Source organism: Oenanthe melanoleuca, chromosome Z (assembly GCF_029582105.1).
Source record: "Oenanthe melanoleuca isolate GR-GAL-2019-014 chromosome Z, OMel1.0, whole genome shotgun sequence".
In the NCBI taxonomy this organism is placed as follows: Eukaryota; Metazoa; Chordata; class Aves; order Passeriformes; family Muscicapidae; genus Oenanthe; species Oenanthe melanoleuca.
Window position 1 is genome coordinate 58,968,534 of NC_079362.1, and position 23,867 is coordinate 58,992,400.

The 23,867-nt window shown below is 39.6% G+C and overlaps 1 protein-coding gene across 3 annotated transcripts; it reads left to right on the plus strand.

Moving 5' to 3' along the window:
• Positions 1–978: 978 nt before the first annotated feature.
• On the plus strand, positions 979–21,967 carry MIER3 (MIER family member 3). 3 transcript variants are annotated; one of them, XM_056513072.1, is made up of 13 exons: positions 979–1,176; positions 1,838–1,862; positions 3,993–4,138; positions 5,931–6,065; positions 7,824–7,944; positions 10,085–10,170; positions 10,358–10,430; positions 12,561–12,712; positions 13,190–13,271; positions 15,821–15,915; positions 17,580–17,707; positions 17,882–18,018; positions 18,099–21,967. In XM_056513072.1, the coding sequence occupies exons 1-13, from the start codon at positions 1,168–1,170 to the stop codon at positions 18,554–18,556; spliced, it is 1,647 nt and encodes a 548-aa protein (XP_056369047.1). In that variant the 5' UTR covers positions 979–1,167; the 3' UTR covers positions 18,557–21,967. The 3 variants fall into 3 exon arrangements, with proteins under 3 accessions (XP_056369047.1, XP_056369048.1, XP_056369049.1); XM_056513073.1 differs by having other exon boundaries at positions 15,824–15,915; XM_056513074.1 differs by lacking the exon at positions 979–1,176 and having other exon boundaries at positions 4,013–4,138.
• The last annotated feature ends 1,900 nt before the right edge of the window (positions 21,968–23,867 follow it).

Here is a 23,867-nt window from a genome sequence, read left to right on the forward strand (position 1 = left end):
TTGTAGCCTGGGATGAAGGAATCCAAAGACAGCCCAATCCAACTTTATGTGTAGAGGGACAAAAAATGCTACTAAGAGAACAGGAGGAGTATGGCCCGCAGGCCAAGGGAGGCTGATCCTCTCCCTCTACTTGGCCCTGCTGAGGCCACATCTGGAGTACAGTGTCCAGTTCTGCACTCCTCAGTAAAAAAGATGACAAAGATTACCAGAGACAGTCCAGTGAAGGGCAACAAAGATGATGACCTCTAATGAGGAGAGACAACAAGTCCTGGGCCTGTTTAGTCTAGAGATGAGGGGAGATCTCACTGACATGTGTAAATATCTCAAAGGCAGGTGCCAACAGGATGGTGCCAGACTCTTTTCAGTGGCATCCAGCAACAGTGCAAGACGTAATGACCATATATTAAAACAAAAAAGTTCCACCTAAACTTGAGGAAGAACTTTACATTGAGGGTGGCAGTGCAGTGGAACAGGCTGCCCAGGGTAGTCACGGAATCTCCCTCTCTGGAGGCATTGAACACCCAACCTGCGGCAGGGGTTTGGACCAGCAAATCTCCTGAGGTCACTTCCAACCCTAACAATTCCGTGATTCTGTAAGAAGGAGTAGATATAACTTGCATGTAATAGACATGGCACATTTTAGATACAAACACTGCAAAGTAAATTTCACTTTCTCTGTTTGCCAGACCAGACGACGCAGAAGGGCCGAAGGCTTTGGAGTTTTGTTTCACGCTCCTGACACTTAGGGCGCGGGGGTCAGCGTGACGCCAGCTCTCCTGCACACCGGTACCGAGGTGACACGGCCGCCTCCGCTCCCGCTGGGCGCTCCCAGCCCGGGCAGTCCGAGCCGCCCGGCTCCCGCCAGCCCCGAGCGCTCCGCCGCCGTCGCCGCCCCCGCAGCCACCCCCGCAGCGGGGCGGGCGCCCTCTCCGGGCGGGGCCGCGCTGGGGCGGGCCGAGCGCCGTCGCCGGCCGGGGCGGCGCCGCCAGAGGAGGGTCCCGGCGGGTCCCGGCGCTCGCTGCCCCGCCTCCGCCGCCCCGCCCGGCCCGGCCCGGCCCGGTCCCCCCGCGCCCGCACGGACGGTCCGGCGGGCCCGCGGCCGCCATTGGCTCCCGGCGCCATCCGGGCACTCGGCGCGGCGTCGCCGCTCGGCCCCATCGTCCCAATATGGCGGAGGTGAGCGGGCAGAGCGGGCCGGGCGCGGGGTTCGCCCGGCGCCCCGCGGGGCCCCGCGCCCGCAGCGCCTCCGCGCCGCGCCGGCACCCCCGAGAGGAGCCCCGGCGGCGGCTCGGCGGGACCGGCGGGGGCGGCGGGGCCGGGGCGGCGGAGCCTGCGCGACCAGGCCGCGGGGCGGGCGCGGTGCCGGTGCGCGGCCGGCGGGCGGCGGAGGGGCCGCGGGACGGGCCGGCGGCGTCGCCGCTGCGGCGCGGGCCGTGGAGAACCGCCCGGAGGGAGGGAGGAGGAGCGAGCCCTGGGCTGGGAGCGGGGACGAGGCTGCGGCCGGTCCGGTCCGTGACACGTCCCGCCTGGCCGGGGCCGGAGGCAGCGGGAGCGCCGGCCGGGCCTTGCGCGGCCCCGGGGGGGGCCTTGTGCCAGGCGAGGAGGAGGGACGCAGAGCGGCAGGCGGGAGCCGGGGTAGGAGGGATGGGATGGGCGCGGGCGAGCGGGATGGTGCGGCCAGCAGGGCGGGACGCTGGGGGTGAGGCTGGAGGGCAGCGGGGAAAAGCGGGGTGGCGGGGAAGCGGGGCAGCTCCGACGGCTGCGAGAAATGAAGGGCCCTGCCTGCTGCCGGGCCGCCGGGTGCCCGCTCTCATCTCGCTCTCTCTTTTCCCTGCAGGCTTCCTTTGGGAGTTCGAGCCCAGGTTCGTCCTCGCCCACCTCCTTCATCGGCACCCGGCCTGTCGCCCGCACACCGTTCTGTCCTTACTACTCCTTCCCAAATTTATCCCCTCGTAGTTTTCCTAAGGCTTCGTGTACACGCTGTTAACCTCCTGCTAGGTTTTTAAGAGGAGATGTGCGCTATGGAATCTTTCTCTTAAGTGCAGTTGCACTTAGAAATTGGCTGCTCGGAATCAAAAATGAAAACAAAGTTGTGTAGCACTTTTAAGTCAGCATTTCAGTAAAGCCAGATAGCCTGGAGAGAGACAGCTTCTCTTGTTGCTGATAACTGCAGGCTTGTCTAAATTTTTGACTTCTTGGTAATAACAGAAAATATTTAAAATCATAATAGCAATTTTCAAGGCTGTTACTAAATGCTGTTAAGGTTCTTTGGAACTCATTATACAACCATCATTAACATAAACAGGGCTATTTTCAAATATTTGGGGAACATATTTGCTTCTATGCAAATGCATTCTTCAGTGTTTGTCATCATCTTTAACTATTATGTAATTTGAGCTTGTATTTTTTAATATAGTTTTGAGTATTTTAAATGGGGTATTGGACATTCAGAACTACAGAAGTGGGACTTTTTAATGTAAAGTCTACGGAACAGAACTTCCCCTTGAGTTAAATGGAAAATTAGTTAGAAAAGCAATTAGAAGAAATAATCTTGAGACACCCTTATAAGTACCTGGTAGATTAAGACAGGTGATACTTTCTTAAAGCTTGAGCAGGATGTGATGGCCAACAGCAGGAGGATTGAAAACATAATATCATTCTTGGAATTGTAGTAGTGTTGTCAGCTATGTAGAAGGTTCTGTGAGACCGTAATATGAATAGCATGTGAATAAAAAAGCATTTTTAGCCTGTATGTTTCTCTACAGCATGGTATTACAAACTTTGACAGCTTTGTCTTAGGCAAGCTGAACAAAGTTCAATTACCTGCATGTACAGAATGAATACATATGATGAAAAATTGCATTCTTCAAGGTTCAGAAGTATTGGTATATACAGCTCAAGGCTGAAAGCAGTGCAGAGAGGAATACTGTATTATTTTTTGAAGAGAGTTGAAAAATTTGTAGCTATTTCTTTCAAAACTTTTTAAGAAATTCCTTGATAGAAATAGTTCTTGATAAACCACTTCTTTGATGCTTGAAAGCTAAGCATTGCAGCAGAGGACTAGCCTATAAGGGGAAACCAGAAGTGAAAGAGAAATATACTAATAAATAGTAAATAGAAATAATAGTAATAGAAATAATCTGTCTTTTCTTTCCAACCTGAAAACCATAAAGTAGTGAACATTTAAGAGCAAAGCAACTTGTAATTTGGTGATTCTTTACTGTAGAACACCGACTACTGATGCAGAATATTTTCATCTAACAATAGTACTTTTTTGGTGACTTGTGAGTATCATCTTCAGTAATTAAAAAGTGTCTGTTGGACCACAGAGCTATCACACTGTCTTGTTAATTAATGTGATCCATTAGAAGCATCTTGTTATTTTTAGTGTATTTTCCATAGTATTTATTGAAATTCTCCTGTGTTTATTCTTCTAGATCAAGTGCTACAAGTTAATTTTATTGGAAGATCCATTTGTGAGGCTAAAGCAATTGGAAGCGAGTCTCACTTTATTTTGCTATTAGTACGATGTGAATTCGTAACCTGTTACCTGTTTGCCAGTGAAAATCTATGCTTGTTACCATATAAATTGCATCAATAAAATCAGAGTCTATAGATCACAGTTTTGCAGCTTCTGATGCATTTTGATGTGTATGCTTTCTAAATCTTATGATTTAAAGGGTATATTGAAGAAACTTTTATTCAATAAAATATTTCAGTACTTTCTGAAACTTAGTTTTGCTTGTTAAGGTACTTTTCCTTGCTATTTTGTCTGTAGCAAAAGAGAAAGCTGACCTTATTACTTACAAATATGCAACGGAAAGGTCACCTAAAGCAGCTGAATTTGTCAAATAGTTACAAATTTGTTACTCCACTGAGAGTTCTTACCCTGTTTGTAAGAGAATTCGTGCAATTGGGTTTTTTTGCCAGGATTTAATTTTTTATGTTTGTGTAGGGGAAGAAATTTCTCAAGTTAAGTTTTTTTTTAATAGTTGGCTCTTTGTCATCTGAGGATCATGACTTTGACCCATCTGCTGAAATGCTGGTACACGATTATGATGATGAGCGAACTCTTGAAGAAGAGGAAATGATGGAAGAAAGCAAAAATTTCAGCTCTGAAATCGAAGATTTAGAAAAGGTAAGAAGGACTCTCTCCCTTATGAATGTCCATATGTATTGTAACTTTTCTAGTGGAAAGAACATTCAACCTTTTCTTCATTTTATTGTATAGTGCAGTTTTCTGCAAAAATGCATTTGCAGTTTGTTTAAAAGAAAGTCAGGTTAGGGTGTAGCAGTGCATCATCACAGAAAAGACTGAATTTAGCTTCTCAAAGATACTGGTGTTCATATTTTTTTGCTTTGGTAGAGGAAAACTCACTGATGTAGGTTTTAGAGGCCCGTCATTTAAGATCACTTTTATGTTGAAACTGTACATTTTGCTTACTGTTAAAATTATATCTAGCTGTATTTCATTATGTTGGTCAGATTCTACTTTTCCAATATGCTGACAAACAATCCTGGTTTAAGCATGATGGGTCACATTAATTTGCTGTGTAAATGATATTTCTGTATCTTAGTTTCATCAGTTTAGCATCCAGTGGGTGTACAGAATGATCAGTGTGCTCTTTGGCTTTTCCTATCCGTTTTTGCACTTCTTAATAAGTTTTTCGTATTTACACCTCTTGTTCATCCATGGTAGTGTTGCACACATTCCAAATGCCTGCTGAACACTGAACATCCAGAAATTGATTCTGTTTGCATTGCTGTTTGGTGACCCACTCACACCACTCAACGTAACTGCAGATTTTGGTCATCAGACTTCTGAAAAAACGCATTTTTTAGCATCAAATGCAAGGCTATGTTTATGTAGTCCATGTAAAAACAAATTTTCTACATGTGGAGTTGACACTGTTTGTACTACTACTGTTTTTTTTTACCTTACTGCCTTTACAATTGCATTTCTGCTGATTATGAGCTTGCTGTGATAGTAGTGAAGCAGTTTGCCAGGTCTGATGGTTAAAATGGAGCCTTTACTCCACAAAATTCTCTTACTGCTTCTATAATAGAAGAAATAACTGAGAGACACTCATCTTAAACATTTTATAACTTTAGATTCTTATCCTGGAAAGATTTGGACATGAGTTTCCATTTACCCATTGTGAAAAGTCTTTGCAGGACTAAAAGCTTGCCTGACTAAAGAAAAAAGGGAATTTAGTCAGTATATGAGTTCAGCAATAATTTTTTAGCGGTATAACTTTTAAAGGTGTAAGTAGTTGAAAATATTTTTCATACTCTGATGTCTTGAACCAGGTAATGAAAAAAAACCTTCACTGTTTATTGTTTTATTAATTGTATTAGGATGGAAGTATGATGATAGCTTTTGATCAAGTGATTCTAATAACTATTGGAAAATAAATGTTAATATCAAGCCTTTCTCTTGATTTTTGCTTTTTCTTGGCCGTCTTTCTCTTGTTACATTCTCAGTAGTTAATATAAAATACATTGTGCAGGAGACGAGAGGAAGGGCTTAGAAGTTGCTGTATTGGTTTACTTCCGTGGGGGTTTTCACATGTAAAGCTGTAGCTATGTAAGTCTTAAAGAGTTTTTGTATTTCTCTTGAATAAATATTGACAAATCGTGTTCTACAGTACCAATCAGATAGTGAGCACATTTTTAATACATACTGTTTAGTTTCATCCAGCAAAATGTTTTCCCCAACAGCTTGACAGAACTTCACTACGTGCCAAGAAACATGTTTATGAATTATTGTTATTGTAGAATCACAGTGTTTTAAACCTTTAATCATTCCTGCTTTCAGCTGAGTTTTTGTTTTTTATTTCTGTTCTTCAAAATATATCTTCTTCTCTTAGACCTGAACTGTTTACAGTAATTGACAATATATTGAAGTGTTGAAAATCTTCTTGTATTAGGAAGGAAACATGCCTTTGGAAGATTTACTAGCATTCTATGGCTATGAACCCACGATTCCAGTCATGCCAGGTTCCAGTGCGAATAGCTCCCCAAGTGAACTTGCGGATGAACTTCCAGATATGACTCTAGATAAAGTAAGTCAGAACCATTTTCACTTGAAGTGTTGTTTAAAAGCAGAAATTCAAGTGGCTTTAATTGCATGTCATAATCTCTTGATTATGACAAAATACTTCTCTTTGTTAATTTTGATATACATTGTCACTCTGGGATCCTGCCAATTCTGATATACATTGTCACTCTGGGATCCTACCTTTTCAAGGATATTTGAAATTTAGTTTTAATAATGATGCACATCAACTTTAGTGTCATTATATTAGTACAAAAGAAAACTAAATATATAAACAGTTCTTCTGAAACACATGCAAAGAACTTTTAAGTAGGAGTTTGTTAGTTTGGGGGTTTTTTAGTTAAGAAGTTGTGGCTGTTACAGGCCCAGGGAAAATCTTGAGAGATTTTTCCAGTCTAACTTTCTCAGGCTCAGCTAGGGTTTTTCCCAAGCTGGAAACCTTTCTCTAATGTCAACGTGAGAGAAAGAATTATAACAAAAGATAAGCACCTGTTGGATCCATAACAAAGCCTGGGACAAGAGGCGTTTCCTTCTCTGACCAATGAATCCTTTCTATTTTGTTTTGGTTTTGTCTCTTATTTAAAGCTATGGTTTTCTTCAATAAATTGTTCTTTCTTGTACCATGCAAGAGAGTGCCATGTTACTGTGTTCTCTTGCTGCTCTGTAACCCTATACAGTAACAAGAAGTAGGATTTTTTGATAATATATGCAATGTCCAGAAATGACTCTGACTTCCAACACACATCAAGTACCAAAAAATGGTATGAAAATAACTTGAAAATGCACTCTTGAATGCTTTGGAATTTTATTTTCAAATGCATACCTTTTAGAAAGGTGTCATCTTTGGGGAGTGAGAGATTATGTGTAGTGACTCTATGTGTTGCATTGCTAGTACAAAACCCTGAAACTTCAGCTTTTGTGGTTTGCAAGTTAACATTAAATTCTGAGATTTTATCCTGATTTTTGGCCACAAAGCGTGTGCAGCTTGTAGTTGAGCTTAGAAAGTAAGCGAGTAGTGAGTATATGTCTTTTTTTTCCTGTGAGTATGATGTAATGGTAAACTCCACAGAAAGAAGGATATAATGATGGCTCTGCACATCTGATTCTCATTAGGATTCACGATTGTGTTGAGGCTACAAAAATGTAGTCGGCTTGTTGTCTAATACAGTTCTTTCCCTTCCAAATCTCTGTCAGAGAGGTTCAAACATGTCTGCTAGTGAAGGAACTGTGCCTTTTCTTACTTAATATTGTTTCTTTAACCTACGAAAACATAAGAGTTTTTTGGTATTTTGTTATCCGGAACTATTCTCCCGGCAAAAGTCTGCAAAAAACCTGGCTAGGTTTTTTTTTGGTTGGTTGGCTTTTTCCCCAGAGTTTAGGAGGCAGTAGGGTTTTAAAGCTTCATTATATTCGTGATGCAAAGAATGACAGAATACTATGTGTATGAGGCAATTTCCATTGGTGTTTGTTACTGGAAAGCAGTTGAAGGAACATCTGAGATTGATGCTTGCAAAAATTAATTCTTGTACATTTGTTTTAATAGAATACACAGGAGAGCCACTGTGTTTGACTCTGAAATGAATGATTGTATTCTAGAGCTAGTAGGAGCAAACTAGCTTTTTATTTACGGGAATATAGCCTGCTAAATTTTCTTATGGTAAGGTAACTCAATTAATGAGGCTTACAATTGGTTGAATCTAAGTACTCACCAGTCTATATTTTATAGTCGCTCTGAGGTTTAATTTGTTTTATTTTAATGATACAGGAGGAAATCGCTAAAGACCTCTTGTCGGGTGATGATGAAGAAACACAGTCCTCTGCTGATGACTTGACACCATCAGTTACTTCACATGAGGCTACTGACTTCTTTCCTCGACCACTAAGATGTAGGAAACCTAATTTTATAGTAGTATTCAAAAAGTTGTAGTATTATATGTAGCTTTCTACCTTAAAATAGCAAAATTGAGGAGTACTACTTACTGTACCAGGTGTTGAGAAACAGTGCTTTGCAGGATGTTGTACGTGAACATTGCCTTTGGTTGGCATTACTGAGTACCTGAAAGACTTACATTTGGTTCTCTGCTCAAAGCACAAGTAAAATTAATTGCTCTATAAATACAATTACTTCCTAATCGATACTTACTACAGTATTGAGGAACACCCTTCATGATTTTCAATGTTAGTGAATTATGTAAACATGTAACCCATTCTTTTAAATTAGTGTTTCTGTACTAAAACTTTTGCTGCTGCTTTTAAGCCAGTGACTCCTCCGTGCAGCCTGTGGATGTGAACTGGGACGCAGTGTCTTTGTGATTATTTCCCTTCACACATTCAACACTTTTCCATAGGACTTCATGGGGTGAGCCAAAGTAGTTTTATATGGGATGGGGCCTGTAAACCCATGACCACCAAAATTTCACTATCCGTGGAGCTGTGATGGGAAAGAACCAGTGATTCAGTTGTCCAGCCTGGATGTGGGATTCCTCATCACCTGTTGCATCTCATTTTTTCACTGGTGTTCTAGAGTTAGAGCAGTGTGGAGGAGTTTTATCACAGTTTTAATCTGGCAAATATCTGAAGGTATACCACGGGGGATTTAAATTTTTTAGAGGAGGAGGGGAATAGAGGGATTGTGCTGCCTCAGTCACCAGCAATCACAGCCTTTTGCATGCTGCTGTCTGATAAGTGCAGTGTGTTGAAAGAGAAACACAAAAAACTTAAAAATTGTAATGCCTCTTTTTCAGTTAAACTCCAGAACATGCTGGCCCTTATGAATTGTTAATGAGTGTGACATTTTAAGTGTGACAGCTTCATAGAAAAATATCTTTAGCCCCTCATTTGTACTGAGGATTTAGAAACAGTCATCTTTGTTATCAGCTGTCGTGGTTTTCTTTCAAAATGTTACTTTGTGAGAATATTAAGCTGGGCGTTTTAAGATCAAGTATCCATCCTTTCAGGGAAGGGGATGTCAGTTCCCTGTGCTGTTGGCAGTTCCATCTTTTTTCTGGTCTCTGTCCATTTCCCAGATTCTAGGATAACATTAAGCTTTAAGATACGCATTATCTAATACATAAAACAGGCTGTTTCCTTACATTAATAGGGCAAAATAATTGTTTGTGATTGTCCAAGCATATTGTTCCATTCATTCAGGCTAGCCCCTTGCTTGCTATTTATAAAACCAAAAAAAAGAGAGACTGGTCATTTTAGTAATGACTAGAGAAGAAGACTCTCAGACCATACGGTCTTGGATATTGTCTCTGATGTTCATGATGTTTCAGTTGTGATGAAGCTAAAATTTCAACCCAATTTATAAGTATTTTTTTCTGAAGTTGGAGAATACAAAATAGCTGTAATTGTGTCATAACTGTAGATTCCCTTCTGCTGGGGATTATACAACTATAAAAATAGAGCTCCTTCAGAACCCAGTACCACAGCGTTCCAGATTCTAAAATCTGAGTTATTCTATGGAGTAATGTTTTTGAATTGTTTGGAGGGCTCTGCTGTATTTCTTCATAAGGGAAGGGAAAAAAAGAGATTTAAGAGTAGTAAGCAGTCTTTTGCTGTCTTTCACTTACTCCATTTTGTGTGTCTCTCCTGTATCTTATTCTGTGCTAAGGCACCCTGGTTTAAAAGGAATGTTTTGAATGCCCATTAAAACTTCTGGTGAAAGGTTCAGTAGGTAGTAAAGGCATGCCTTCAGCTTTACTCTCTTTGTGATTAATCTGAGGCTATGTCATAGCTCTCTTTTTTCTCTAGATATAAGCTTTTATTGAGAAAATTAACAAAAAATTATCTCATTTCCTTTGACTTTGGAAAATATAGTAGATTGTGTCATTTTCAATGAAGTTATGTGTGTTCTGACTTCATTTTAGTTTGGTTTTGATAGAAATCTGGATCAACAGACACACAATAAGTGTCTCCATGAATAAAAGCAGCTGCTTCTTTCAAAAGTAAATGATATCTTGTAGTTCTGTGCTTGAACAGAAAATTCTTCGTAGCTAAAAACAAACTTCTTTGTTTCTGAAGCAAACACCACGTGTGATGGAGATAAGGAATCTGATGGTGAAGATGTAGAGGCAGACAGTGGTAATTCATCTGAAGATTTGAGAAAGGTAATAGTTATATTTTTTAAAATTTAGACTCTGCTGTTAACAAAAATCCAGTAAGATTTTTAGTATGTGTCTAAAGTTATATCTTAATTCAGAAAGACTATGTCACATGCCAGGTGAATGTTTTTAATACTTCCATGCACAAAATATCGTTAATAACTTTTTCTCTTCATTTTTATTTCATTTTCAGGAAATAATGGTTGGTTCACAGTACCAGGCTGAAATTCCAGCTTACCTTGGCAGATGCAGTGGTGATGAAAAGGGTTTGTTCTTCTAATTGTTTTACTTCTTATTTTGTGTTTATACATAACACTTGATGGAAAAACCTTATATAAATTTGTAAGGTCAATTCAATTATCTGGCTAAAGTCTCAGACACCATTAAAAAAGAGTTACTGGAAAATTGAAGTAGCACAGCTGTATACTTATATCTCAGAAGTGTGACTCTGACTTGGAGAGGATATTATTAAGACAAAATTAGAGGCTTAATTTTGAAGTGTCTGATAATAGGTGTCAGATAACTGTAGGTCAAGGATGAGTATCTTTGTTGGAGAATCATAGCTGGTCAATGAGTATGTAACTTAGTTTACATTGAAGATGTTCAGAACAGTCTTTTTCCTTGCTTGTGTTTTTTGGCAGGTAAAACCATGTGAGTTACAAAATTGATATGGAAAACAAAGCAATAAACTATTTTAAATTTTTTATAGGTCCTGTAGTACTGTCTCTTAAAAATGTGGTGTTTTAAATACGATATTACTCCAGTGCAAATTTAGGTTAAAAACTGCAGTTGTGCTAGAGTGGAAAAAAGAGCCTTATTTAATAGAGTTGTATTTTGCTTCTTTAAAAACCTAGTGCATGTAGCTGTGGAATTAAAAACACAAATAATGCAAAAATTTTTTCACATGGGTGGAACAGTTATGAAATTAAGAAACTGTAGGGTAATATAATAATAAACGAAGGGCTGTGGGTTTTTTTCTGTAGATTTTTGATACTCTATGAAGTGCTTGTGTTTGTTAACATTTCAGGGGGATATTATTTGAGTGAATTGTATTGAGTCTTTGCAATAGTACCACCTATTTTGAGATACAGTCCTTTTGCGATATAATCCTTTGCAATGAGAAGAAGAATGTTTGGTAGGGATGGAGCTGGAAGGGTTAGGAAGTGAGAATCTCTTGTTTTGCTTAAGATCTAGGAAAGACTCCAGTTTTTTAAGATTCAAGCATGATGCTAATGAGTTGCAAGAAATGGAGGAGAAAGGACTGGATTTATGTGGGTAATTCTTTTACTATTTCCACATCTTGACTTCTCCTTAGCCAAGAACTAAGGAAGTTCTTATAACCAGAGGATGACCAAGGACAGGTTAATCTGACAGTTTTCTCTGTAATGAGCTGGTAGTAGAGAGAACCAGTGGAATTCTTGTCTGATAGCATGGCCAAGAGCAAAGGGGTATCTCCCAGATCAGAGAGCTTAGGATGCATCTTTTGAGGTTATTAGTCATGGACTCTAGCAAGAAGCACTGCATTGTCTTGGTTGATAAAGAAAGCTGAAGAGGAGTGTCACCAGCACTCTGGAAGTTTATTTGGTTGTAGGGGTGTAGTATTCTGTGAAATATTTCTGCACACCCTGAAGAGCTAGTAATGGCAAATAGGTGCTTACATTTGTGCTATGTAGTCCAGCTACTAGAATTGAGCTGGAAAGCAGTTCTGCACTCCTATAAACTTTATGCTTGTAACATATCTGTCTGAAAGCTATCCATGTTGTTAAGCCATAAAAGAACTTTCAGAGGCATCATTTTATTCCTCACCTTAGCCTAATGCTGTTTCCTGCAGTTTTAGGAGAGCTTTGAGCATCTCCATCTTTTGCTGTAACTGCCATTTTGATTCTGTGTTTGAGTTAAATAACCCAGATTCTGTATTGCCGAGAGAAAGCACGATGTGCAATGGTAATTGCATCTGTTGATCAGAGTAAAGGATTTATAGTTTAATCTAGTATTGAAACACATGTACACACTGATGAAGGTTCAGGTCAGCTCATTTGTGTTGTATCGTCCTTGAAATGAGCTGTCTGAAAGTTGCAGATGTCATTTCAATGTACTGTGGAGGACTGTACAACCTAGTAACTTAAAGCATTAAACATACTAGACAGCTCTTGACAGCATTCAGTTGCTACTGAATGGAAGAATAAATCACCATACTGCCATTTTGTTATGTAATTTTTGGCAAATTTTAATTGAAAATGACTAAATAGCCGAAGTGATCAGCGGTTTAAAAGTGGTATGTTCATGCTTGATTTGATTGTTTCTGTGTTCCTGTTCTTTGTATTTGTGAAATAGCTTTTAATTTTACAGCCTTAAAAATGTTAATACCTGGCATGAATTGGTTTCTGTTTTATCAGCTTATGAAAATGAAGATCATTTACTTTGGAAACCTGATGTGATCTCAGAAAGTAAGGTTAAAGAATACCTTTTTGAAACCTCTTTAAGAACAGGAAATGAAAAAATGATTGGCAGAATTCCTGAAGGACTACATACACGGGACAATGAACAAGTAGGTTTTATATCCTGTTACATTTGTGACATAGCATTTTGTAATTAACATGTGGTCTCCTCCTCTGCTTTGTGTTATAAAGGCACCACTACTCAACATCTTAATTTCTTTGTTTGATATTATGGGGTCAAGATCTTAATTAAAATTTTTAAGCATGTGCTTAAAAATCTTGAGTATTTGAATGTTGGCAGCCTTATGATCTCTGATGTTTCCGATTGTTATACTGTTGACAAATTCAGCCTTTTTGATAATTACATATAATGTTTTAGTGCTTTTTTTTTTTTTTTTAGTTAAATCTTGCCTCGGCTTTTGGGTTTTGGTTTTGGCTATTATTTTTAAATTTTCATCATGTGTAAAGTTAAATCCTCTATTTATTCTTTTTTACTAGGTAGGTTCGCTGCAAGACTAATTTAGGAGGTCTAGATTGAATATTAGAAAACTTTGATTCGTTTTTTAAAGACTTTTTTTATTTTATAGGCCCTGTATGAACTTCTTAAAAGTAGCCATAATGTTAAAGAAGCAATTGAGAGATACTGCTCAAATGGAAAGGCATCTCAGGGTAAGAGAATACCTTGTTTTTCAGAAAAATGTAGTTTAAAAAAAAAAAGTTGCGTGGAAAATTCTTGAGTAGGAATCAGATTGTCAAGCACATCCCTGTCAAGAAGACTTTAGCACAAATTAGGTATAATGTGACTGTCGGCCCTTTGGAAGTTCTGCTACAGAAGTTTGCAGTTTGTAGAAAAGTTGAGGATTTGCTTTTGACCTTCCATTCATTCCTCCACAGCTGTTGTAACAAAGCAACAGACGAGAGGGGTAGGGAGAGTTGTTATTGTGATGCTGTGAGGTTCAACAAGGCCCAGTGCTGGGTCCTGCCCTTGGGTCACAACAACCCCAGGCAGTGCCACAGGCTGGGACAGAGTGGCTGAAAGGACCTGGGGGTGCTGGTGCCAGCAGCTGAACATGAGCCAGGGTGTGCCCAGGGGGCCAAGAAGGCCAATGGCATCCTGGCCTGGATCAGCAATGGTGTGGGCAGCAGGAGCAGGGCAGGGATTGTCCCCCTGTCCTGGGCACTGCTGAGGCCACACCTCGAGTGCTGTGTCCAGCTCTGGGCCCTGAGTGCAAGAAAGGCACTGAGGGGCTGGAGTGAGTGCAGAGAAGGGCAATGGAGCTGGGGCAGGGTCTGGAGCACCAGTGCTGTGAGGAGCAGCTGAGGGGGCTGGGGGTGTTTATCCTGCAGAAAAGGAGGCTCAGGGGTGACCTTATCACTCTCTACACCTGCCTGAAAGGAGATTGTGGCCAGGTGGGGGTTGACTCTTCTCCCAGGCAGCCATGGCAGGAAGAGAAGAAATGGCTTCAAGCTGCACCAGGGGAAGTTTATATTAGGTATTGCAAAGAACTTCACGGACAGGGTTGTTAAACATTGGAATGGATTTTCCAGGAAGGTGATGGAATCACTATTCCTGGGGGTGTTCAAGATACAACTGTGTATAAGGCATTTAGTGCTGTGATCTATTTGGCAATAGTGATGTTTGATCAAAAGTTGAGCTTCATGATCTTGGAGGGATTTTCCAACCTTAATGATTCTATGATTCTGTAATGTTTTCAGTGTCTGTCTCTTAGAATAGCCATTATACTGTGTTCTACTCTTATCCACTGAAGCTCACTACTGTTCTCAGTATAGAAATCAAAAATACACCACTCCCAGACAAGTCAGCACAGTGAGACTTCACATGGGTGTATTTTCTCTTCTTCAAAGGTTGAGAACTCTGTAGTAAGGAATGCAAAATTAATGGGGCTGAGAAACAAAAAAAAAAAAAACAGCTCTGCAGTGGAGTGATTATCACCTTCATTGGGAGCAGAAATATCTTGTTTTCAGTGTCTGCTTCCAGAGATACTTTAAAATGTGTGAATGCTTTTACCTCCTCTGGCTTTAAATGTTAGTTGCTTAGTTAGCTAGTTGAGTGGAAATTTTTTGGGTCACCATTATGAATGTAAGATATCTGAAAAATCACTTCTTACTTTTATATATACCCAAAGCTACAATCAAGATAGGAAATTAAGAAGAGTCTTGAATGATTTTTGTTGTTATTTATCTAACTAAAATGCACTTTTAGAAAATGCAGGTTTACTCATTTAAAAAAAAAAATAGGAAAAGGAATTTTGCAATTTTTCCTCAAGAGATCTGAAGGGATTAGAAGAGATCTGTTGCTCTTTAGGACCAGGTGGTTATATGGGTCTTTTTCTGGATTCCCTGATACCCCTCATTTTTCAAAAACCTGAATCATGCTAAGTATAGTCCCAGTCAGTTTGTCCTGTATGGCTTCCTGACCTAGGCTTAGTGCTGAGGCACCTCCTCCATGGTGCATTATGCCTTTTCCAGGAGTGCACTACCTCCCCAGGAGGTTTGTGAGCTCAGGCAAGGTGTTGTATGTTCTGGGCAGTCTGTCTCACGCTGGATCCATTGGCTGGCTGTGCCAGGTTGGAATGCCCTCCTGATGACAGTTCATCCCACTTTGTTTCTCAGCTGATTAACAGTGCCATGCATTAAGGCTGGCAGTTGGTTCCTGGATAAGACATGGCCTAGACTGCTGAGTGCCTGGGAGGTGAGGACCTAGCACTGCTCCTGTGGTTTGCACAGCAGGGCTGAGCTCTGTCAGGCCTTCTTGTGTGATGCTCACTCCACCAGAACAGGGCCGTCTGTCAGATCAGGATTTTCCTTCGCTCTTTCTTTCAACCACTCTTCCTTGTGTCCTCTGTAACAAGAAATATTGAGAAAAATTATCACACCTACCACCTAAGTGATGTTATCAAACACTGTTTTTTAATGACAAAGTCATTAGGAACAATAAACCTTTGAAATATCCTTTCTCTTCAAATATGAAAGATTTCTGAAATCAAACTCTTCTATACCATTCTTTGTAAAGAAGAATGTTGAGTTTCAGGTAGGATAGTTTCTCAGTAGAAGTAACATGGATCTAAATAACTGAATTACTTTTTTTTTTTTTAGAACGCATTTGGATACTCATCCATTAGGAACAAAAATTTTATTCTTTGTAAAAGGTTAGTGAGTTAAATCAAGTTTCTCATGCTACTTTTGTAATTATCTAGAAGAGATGACAGCATGGACAGAAGAAGAATGCAGAAGCTTTGAAAATGCACTTCTGATGTATGGAAAGGACTTTCATCTCATACAGAAAAACAAGGTTAGTATTTTACAGTTAAATGGAAGAGTTGGTAAATAGTATGATACTGTGTGAAGGCAGTCTGTCATAAGCCATACAGAAGAGAGAAATAAGAACCGTATTAAAATGAATTCTGCACTAATATTTCCAAATGTCATTGGAAATACTAGGCATTGTGATGAGTTAATATATTATCTCTGAAATCAACTTGAGTTGACATTACGTGTATTTATGCTATGTGCATTACAATTCAATTTAAATTCGTGTCTTTCCTAGTGAATTGAACAGCATTTCTATACCATAGCTGTAGGAGGGGAGAATGCATCTTTGCCTAATTTATTCTGTCACCAGGAAGGTCTGGATTGCTTGATTGACTCCTCTGTGCCTGAAGTGTAGGGCTTTTTGTTATTTTTATCAAAAAGCAATTGTTGACAATATCCATGTTTTCAAATTTCCCATATACCTCCTTTATGCTTCTTGATACTACATTAAAGGGTTTTTTTTCTTTAGGAGTCTGGTGTTTCTATTGTATTTCAGGTAAACTTTATAGGATTGTGGTTGCTGTTCAACAAGAGGCTGCTGGTCTTGCCCGGTCCCTGGCTTAGCCCATCCTAAATAATTTGGATAGTTCTGATTTTAAATAGACTTTACAAATAAACATTAAAGCATGAGAGATTAAAAATATATTTTCCAACATGGTCCAAAACCCATGTGTTGATGTGTCTGTCACTATGGACCACAATTTGTCTAAGAAATCTTAGGCAAAAGGCAAGAAGGTCTAGGGAAAGCTCTGGGATCCCACATAAGGTAATGTCATTTGTATACAGCGTCAGCTAGACAAGATTTAGTGTGTGGAGGAGCTTAAAAAGATGTGTTTCCTTATCACTGCAGTGCAAAGCTTTGCTAACTGGGACTTCATGCATTAGCATATGGACAGCTGTTAATTTTTTCCCCTTCCCAGTATGTCTGTGCCTAAACTAGCAAGGTTTACATTTTACTGCCAGACTGTATTGGATTGAGTTGTATATTGGATGGAGTTGTAAAACTTGAGCTGTGGGTGATATGATGATGATGTGAAATGTTTCTGCATCAAAAGGTAGATAAAAGTGGAAGTAATGACTTTCTCTCTAAGAATCTGATTTCACAAAGCGCCTCCATTTTGGGGAAAGAGACAAACAGTTAACATAGATCAAAATGAGTCTTTTCAGTCCTTTATACCTTCTCAACAAGACTACAGTTTTATTTTGTTTAAGCGTTTACTGTTGTGGTTTGACAACTCTGTTGCCAAAGCCTCCACAGTTCTGGATTTTCCCCAAAGGAATATGTACCCAGAGTCTTCTGTGCTTCACTCCTTTTAGATCATTCATTTGCTCAGCTTTTTTCATCATAAGAGAGGGTATCTTACAGTTTACAAAATGCTAATGTAGATGTAGATGTAGATGGAGGTAGAGATGTAGATGTAGATATATAAGCACTTCAGATGTAGAATTTTAACCTAGTTAAGAAAAAAATCTAATAATGCATTGAATAGAGCATAAGTAATTGAAAGTAGAAGTCTGTTTGAAATCTGCAAAGATTTGTTCCACAACAATAAAAAGTAACAATATTGCAGGAATGGGAATTGGGAAGATGACAAAACCTAAGTCTTCACATTAATCTTGTCAATTCTTCTTGTTGCCCTTTAGGTAAGAACCAGAACAGTAGCCGAGTGTGTGGCTTTCTACTACATGTGGAAGAAGTCAGAACGTTATGATTACTTTGCTCAGCAAACAAGATTTGGAAAAAAGAAATACAACCATCATCCAGGAGTTACGTAAGTAAAATGCTCTTGGAATGTGTTTTCTGTTGCAAGTCATAAATGTAGAAGACTTCTCCCCACCCCATTTCTGTCATTGCAGTGTAAAGCTTCAGTGGCTATGACAACTGAAATTAAATGTATCATCATTTATAAGTCTTGCTTTCCATTATGGATGCAATATTCTTTTAGGGACTACATGGATCGTTTGGTAGATGAAGCAGAATCTCTTGGAGGAGCAGTGCATTCTTCATCTAACAGTCGAACAGAAACCATTCCCGATCAACAGCTAAGCATTCTGAACTCTATCACTGCCAATGAGTTGACAGGTAAATCAAGGGAAAAAAAGTCTTGGTTGGAACTACACAAACAACTATTTCATTTGCATTTGTGTTCATCTGTTTTCCAGCACTGACAAACAGCGTAGCTACAGTCTGCCACACTTCAGATGTGAACTGCCTGGATGATGCTTTTCCTCCCATGGACAGCTTACCCCGAGCACCAGTTAATCATGTGCCTGTTGGAACAGAAGAATTGCTTAACTTGCCTAGCAATGGTGAAAGTGATTGTTTTAATTTATTTGAGACTGGCTTTTATCATTCAGACCTAAACCAAATGAACATGTGCAGTGAGGAGGCAGAAAGACCTGCAAAGAGATTGAAAATGGGGATTGCTGTCCCAGAATCCTTCATGAATGATGTCTCTGTAAATAACCTTGGTGTGGACTTCGAGAACCACACACACCACATTACCAGTGCCAAAATGGCTGTTTCAGTGGCTGACTTCAGCAGTCTATCTGCAAATGAGACAAATGGTTTTATCAATACCCACACTCTCCACCAACATGCTGCCCTTCATTCAGAATGACTGTGGAAAACTAAACAAACGTGGGTACTTTATGCAGTAGTAGTAAACTTGATGGGAGCTATCAGGTTTGCTTAGTCTTTCACTGGAAGTTTGAACTTTATGACATCAGTGATGTCTTTGTATGTATAGAACTATATCTTGATTTATCAAGAGTAATTTCTTTTTTCAGTCCATAAATGTGGAAATGTCATAGGATGTGTGGCAGAGTTTGGGACTCAGAGAACTCTGTGGTGCAGCTTTAAGCTCTGCTTCAGTTTTTTTTTCCTAAAGCCTGTAGACGGAGGCCACCGTTTCAAAACCAGCACAGAAGTTCAGAACGGATTGGAGTGGCTTTTTTAGTCTAAGTTACTTTTGCCGTAATGGATGCAGTGGAATAACAATGTTTACAGGTACCGATCCTGATCCCTGCTCAATGTAGCATTTTTTTTCCCCCCCTTTATAAAGGCAGGGATGGGTTTCTTTATTTTAAACTGCACAAACATACAAGGATGTGTTTTTAATGGAACCTTCTCTCATGTGATACTAAACTAGAGCACTTCAGTTTACAAAACAGCAAATTTATGTTGGTAGAAGCTAGCACAAGGGACTTAAGATGAGTAAAGTGAAGATCTACACTTGAATGTTGTTGCAAAATTAAAGGTCATGGCTACCTTGAACAGAAATAATCATGCTGCCATAGATGTCTGTGTACTTTAAACTTACCAGCTTAAACAGATGAGTTTTAGGCTATATTGTATTTGGATGGGGTTTGTCCACAGCTTTGAAGAGTAATGCAATCGTGTACCTTAACTTTCCTAAGGCAGCTGATGTATAAAGCTACAGTCTGCGCAGCTTAGGATTTACCACTGAATAGTCTACATTTGGAAGACATCTTAAGTTGTTTGGAGCACTGCAGTTCTAAGTGTTACAGTTTTGAGGGACTATCTAGTTTATATAGTAATAGTAGAACCTTGAAGTACGTGCTGTAAAGTTTTTATTTAGCGTGGATTGCATTTATTTGTTTTGGCAATTGGCTTCAAAATGGCACTTCACTTCAAATAAGAAAGGATGAGTAAAAATGCATCCCATAAAAGCAACTATTTAAATTCATTACATTTTTTTCTTTTGAACCTTGAGTGCAATTTAGCCATCCAGGATGTTTGTCTTGCAAACATTTGTCCCAGTTGCTGCAGGAACCAAGCACAGTATTGGTTTGTAACACGTAGCATACAACTTGCAGGGTGTTCTAATGAAAGCCTGGACCTCACTTCAGTAGGATTACCCCTGTCCCTCCATACCTTTTCTTTGCACTGTTTGTATAACAAATTTAATTGCCACTAATTTGTATTCATTATTCAAGCAATTAAGTTTGCATTGTTGATATTTTTAATAGTTGCTTCAAGGTTGTGCTGAGTAATTAGAAAATAGTGACTTTAATATTTGAAAGGGAAGAGGGTATTTATTATGCATAATGTGAACTGCATTGACATCCTGAGTTTCAGATGCAGCATATGGAGTTTTCTTTACAGCATTGTAATGAAGATTGCTTTGAAGTGTATGCAATAGCACATTTATCATAATAAAAACAAATTAGTTTAGCACAGTGGACAAAAGTAGATACGATTTTATAATCAGTTCTTAACTTAAACGTCTGAAATACTTAATTTTAGTAAGTACACAGTAAATAACAGGTAGCCTTGGCCCTGTGTTGTACTCTTGACATTTTTAGCCAAGTTCTCAGCTTCTTACTGCTGTGTTTTGTGCTGAACTTTGTACCTTGTTTCTTTTGTTTATAAATCAACCCATTATAAGTAATTTTGTAGAATTCTGGCCATAATCTTCCATTGTTATACATTCAAGTTTATCTGTGGGTTTACAGTGAGTAGCTGGTCTGTATAAAAATCATACAAAAATGACTGAATGCTTATACCAGTTGCACTTAAATGAACTCGCCCATTTTCATTAGTTGATGCAGTAATATACTCAGTTTATCTATGCATTGCTGGGCTCTTAATGTAGGCAGAGACTTGTCTAAGGTTTGGGTTGTCAGCAAGTTGAATAGACACTTTAGTTATTTAATAAAGACTTTGACCAAAATTCTGAAAATGATATGAGAGAAAAAAATGATTTCCGGGTAGTCTAATATAAATGCTGATCTTATTTAGCCTATTGGCTAGCTAGCTGGTATCGTTTACTTTTAATTCCTTGTTAAAATGAGGCAATAATTTGCAAGATTTCGTAAATATGTAAATTCTTCATATCTTTTTAGATATCTCTTTCAATATTTTCTGACTACTTCTGTGTATAGTAACATTTTTGTGCATGCTTGATGTGACATTCATAAATTTGTACCACTATGACTTTATCCATGTAAAATAGCTATTTATTGAATTTTACTTTTAAAAGCTGGACTTACTTTTTTTTCTCTCAGTTTAAACATTTAAATGGAGAACTTGTTACTGTTTATTAAAAGAATTGTGTTTTGAAAATTAGCATGGAGATAACTGAATGGCAACCATGTGAAGAAATTACAATGCTTTGGCTATTACACAGTGAAGCACAATTCTTGTAACAAACTGTGATGAATTCTTTGTCCTTTGCCACGTGTTTTCTTCATACAAACAAACCAAAAAATCCATAATGGGCAATTGCAGTGTTGGTAAATGTATCCTTTTTATGTACAGGGAATCTGAAGAGGGTAGCAGATTCACGTAGAAGTGTAACTGGTGCTGTGATTATAGCAATACCACAGTTGGTCGCACGTCATCTTCCCATGCTAGGTTCTTAAGTGTTTAGTCTTCCTCTTGTAATGGTCAAACTGCTGAATTTACTTGAAGGATGTACAATACTGTTTGAAGAATACGAAATCGTGTACAATTAGGTCAGTGAATTGTGCAATTGAAACTGAGAGTCAAAAATATAGAAAAACTTCAGTTCAAGTAGGACACAGTGATACTACTTAATTTAACCAAAGTCTCTAATTAGTATTTAACTTTGAATGTAAACTAATGGATAAACTGACCAGCAGGGACGCTATTTACCCAGCATTACAAGCACATTGTCTACAGACAGGGAAATGAAATACAGTAATTTGTAAGATAATGACAAGGTAACTATTTTTATTATTCCTATTTTTAATTGAAAGAAGGAGGAAGATACTATCAATTGTACAATAAAGTAGGGATGGTTATAGTCTTCCTAATAAAACAGAGATTCCAGTTATTCTCAGTTCAAAGTAACTACCCTGTGCATAACAACAAATCAAGTGACAATCGGAACATGTTTTAGTATCAGATGTTCAAGAGGAAGTCGCTGTTGTTGCATTGGTTTTAATATTTGTACATAAACACTGATTTTTTTGAGCATTATTTTGTATTTGTTGTACTTTAATACCTGGTGTACAGTTCCAGAAATAAATGTCTGGAAACCTTTCTTTATTTGTATGGCTCTTCATGCATCTGCAGTGTGTTTGCTGCTTCTTTTCTGAGATATTTAGCAGTAACTCTGAATGCACTTTTAAGAACTCTGGGTTCCAAAGCACATGCTACCGTCTACCTAGAGGTGTGCAGAGGAGTGAAAAAGGCAGCAGGCAGTGATGCAGGTAGCTGATGAGTAATGGTTTGCCTCAGACTTTTGAAACATCATGGCTAAAGTCTAGCAAATCTCAGATGGGGCTTAAGTGTGGCTTCAAAGTACCACATGGCAGTAGTGTCACCCAGATCAGACTACACCTGAACTGGGGAACAACTACCTGTTTTCTGAAGAAAGAAAACTCACCCAAATTCATAGATCTGTGTCAAGGTAGATTACAGCTGTGAATACAAAAATTTTACTTGGCTTAGGCTTTAATTGTATTTAACAATTAACAATTGTACTTAAACAATTTGAAATGCTTTTTGTCTTGATTCTCCAGTCCTTCAAGACAACAAGCACTAATCTTGGACCCTGAAAAGCTCTAAGATCTTATGTACCAATTCTGTAAAATGCCAGATGGTTAGTGGAGTTATTTCCTCGACCCGGCATGCTTGTTTTTACAGTGGCTGGCACAGTAAATCTTCAAGTAAAGAAACTATTTTTTAATTAGACAGGAGTACAAGCTGATATAATTGTAAACAGCAAAAGTTGTAATTTGCCAGGCTTTGCTTCCCCTGATAGAGAGATACAAGGATGTCTTTCCGATGATGGTCAGTACACTCTGAAAAACAAAATACCTATCCAAAACACTTCAGTTACAAGCTGCACCTCCCTTTTTTTTAGTTGTTTAGCATAAGGATTGATGTTAGAATAAACAATAATGACTGACCCCGTAGGGTTCTTGTTTTGATGCAACTAATTGTTAGCCTGGCAGTACTGGACTCTTAAAAGTGGTTGAAGTTTAATACATGTTTATTTAACCTAAACTCCCCTCAACTCAGTTTCTTAACTTATGCTTCCATTGAGGTAGGAAACATTCGTTTCTACCACTAAAAAGATTAGAAGTCCTTACAGTGCTTAGGCAACAAACAGCCAAGTCATAGAATCATAGAGTATGCTGAGTTGGAAAAGACCCATCAGGACCATCAAAGTCCAGCTCTGGCCCTGCACACAATATCCCAGGAGTGGCACCATGTGCCTAAGAACATTGTCTGAACGCTTCTTGAACTCTGTCAGGCTTGGTGCTGTGACCACTGCCTTGGGGAGCTGTTTCAGTGCCCAAAAGCCCTCTGTGGGAAGAATCTTTTCCTGATATCCAATCTCAGTCTCCCTGGACACAATTCCAGGCTATTCCCTTGGGTCCTGTCACTGGTCATGAGAGTGAAGAGGTCAGTGCCCACCCCTTTGCTTCCTTTCCTGGGGATGCTGAAGAGGACAGTAGAGTCTACCCTCAGTCTCCTCCAGGCTGCACAGACCAAGAGACCTCAGCTATCCTCCTATGGCTTCCCCTCCAGACCCTTCAACATCTTCACGGCTCTCCTCTGGGTATGTTCTCTAGCAGTTTATTGTCTTACATTGTAGCACCCAGAACTGCCCCCAGCACTGGAGGTGAGGCTGCCCCAGTGCAGAGCAGAGCAGGACAATCCCCTCCCTTGCCTGGCTGGTGATGCTGTCCCTGATGCCCCCAGGACACGCTTGGCCCTCCTGGCTGCCAGGGCACTGCTGGCTCATGTTCAGCTTGCCATGGACCAGAACCCCAGGGCCCTTTCCATGGCACTGCTCTGCAGCCTCTCATTCCCCAGTCTGTCTGTACATCCAGGGCTGCCCCATCCCAGGTGCAGAATCTGGCACCAGCCCCTGTTGAATTTCATATGGTTGATGATTGCCTAGTTCTCTAATTTCTTAAGGTCTCTCTGCC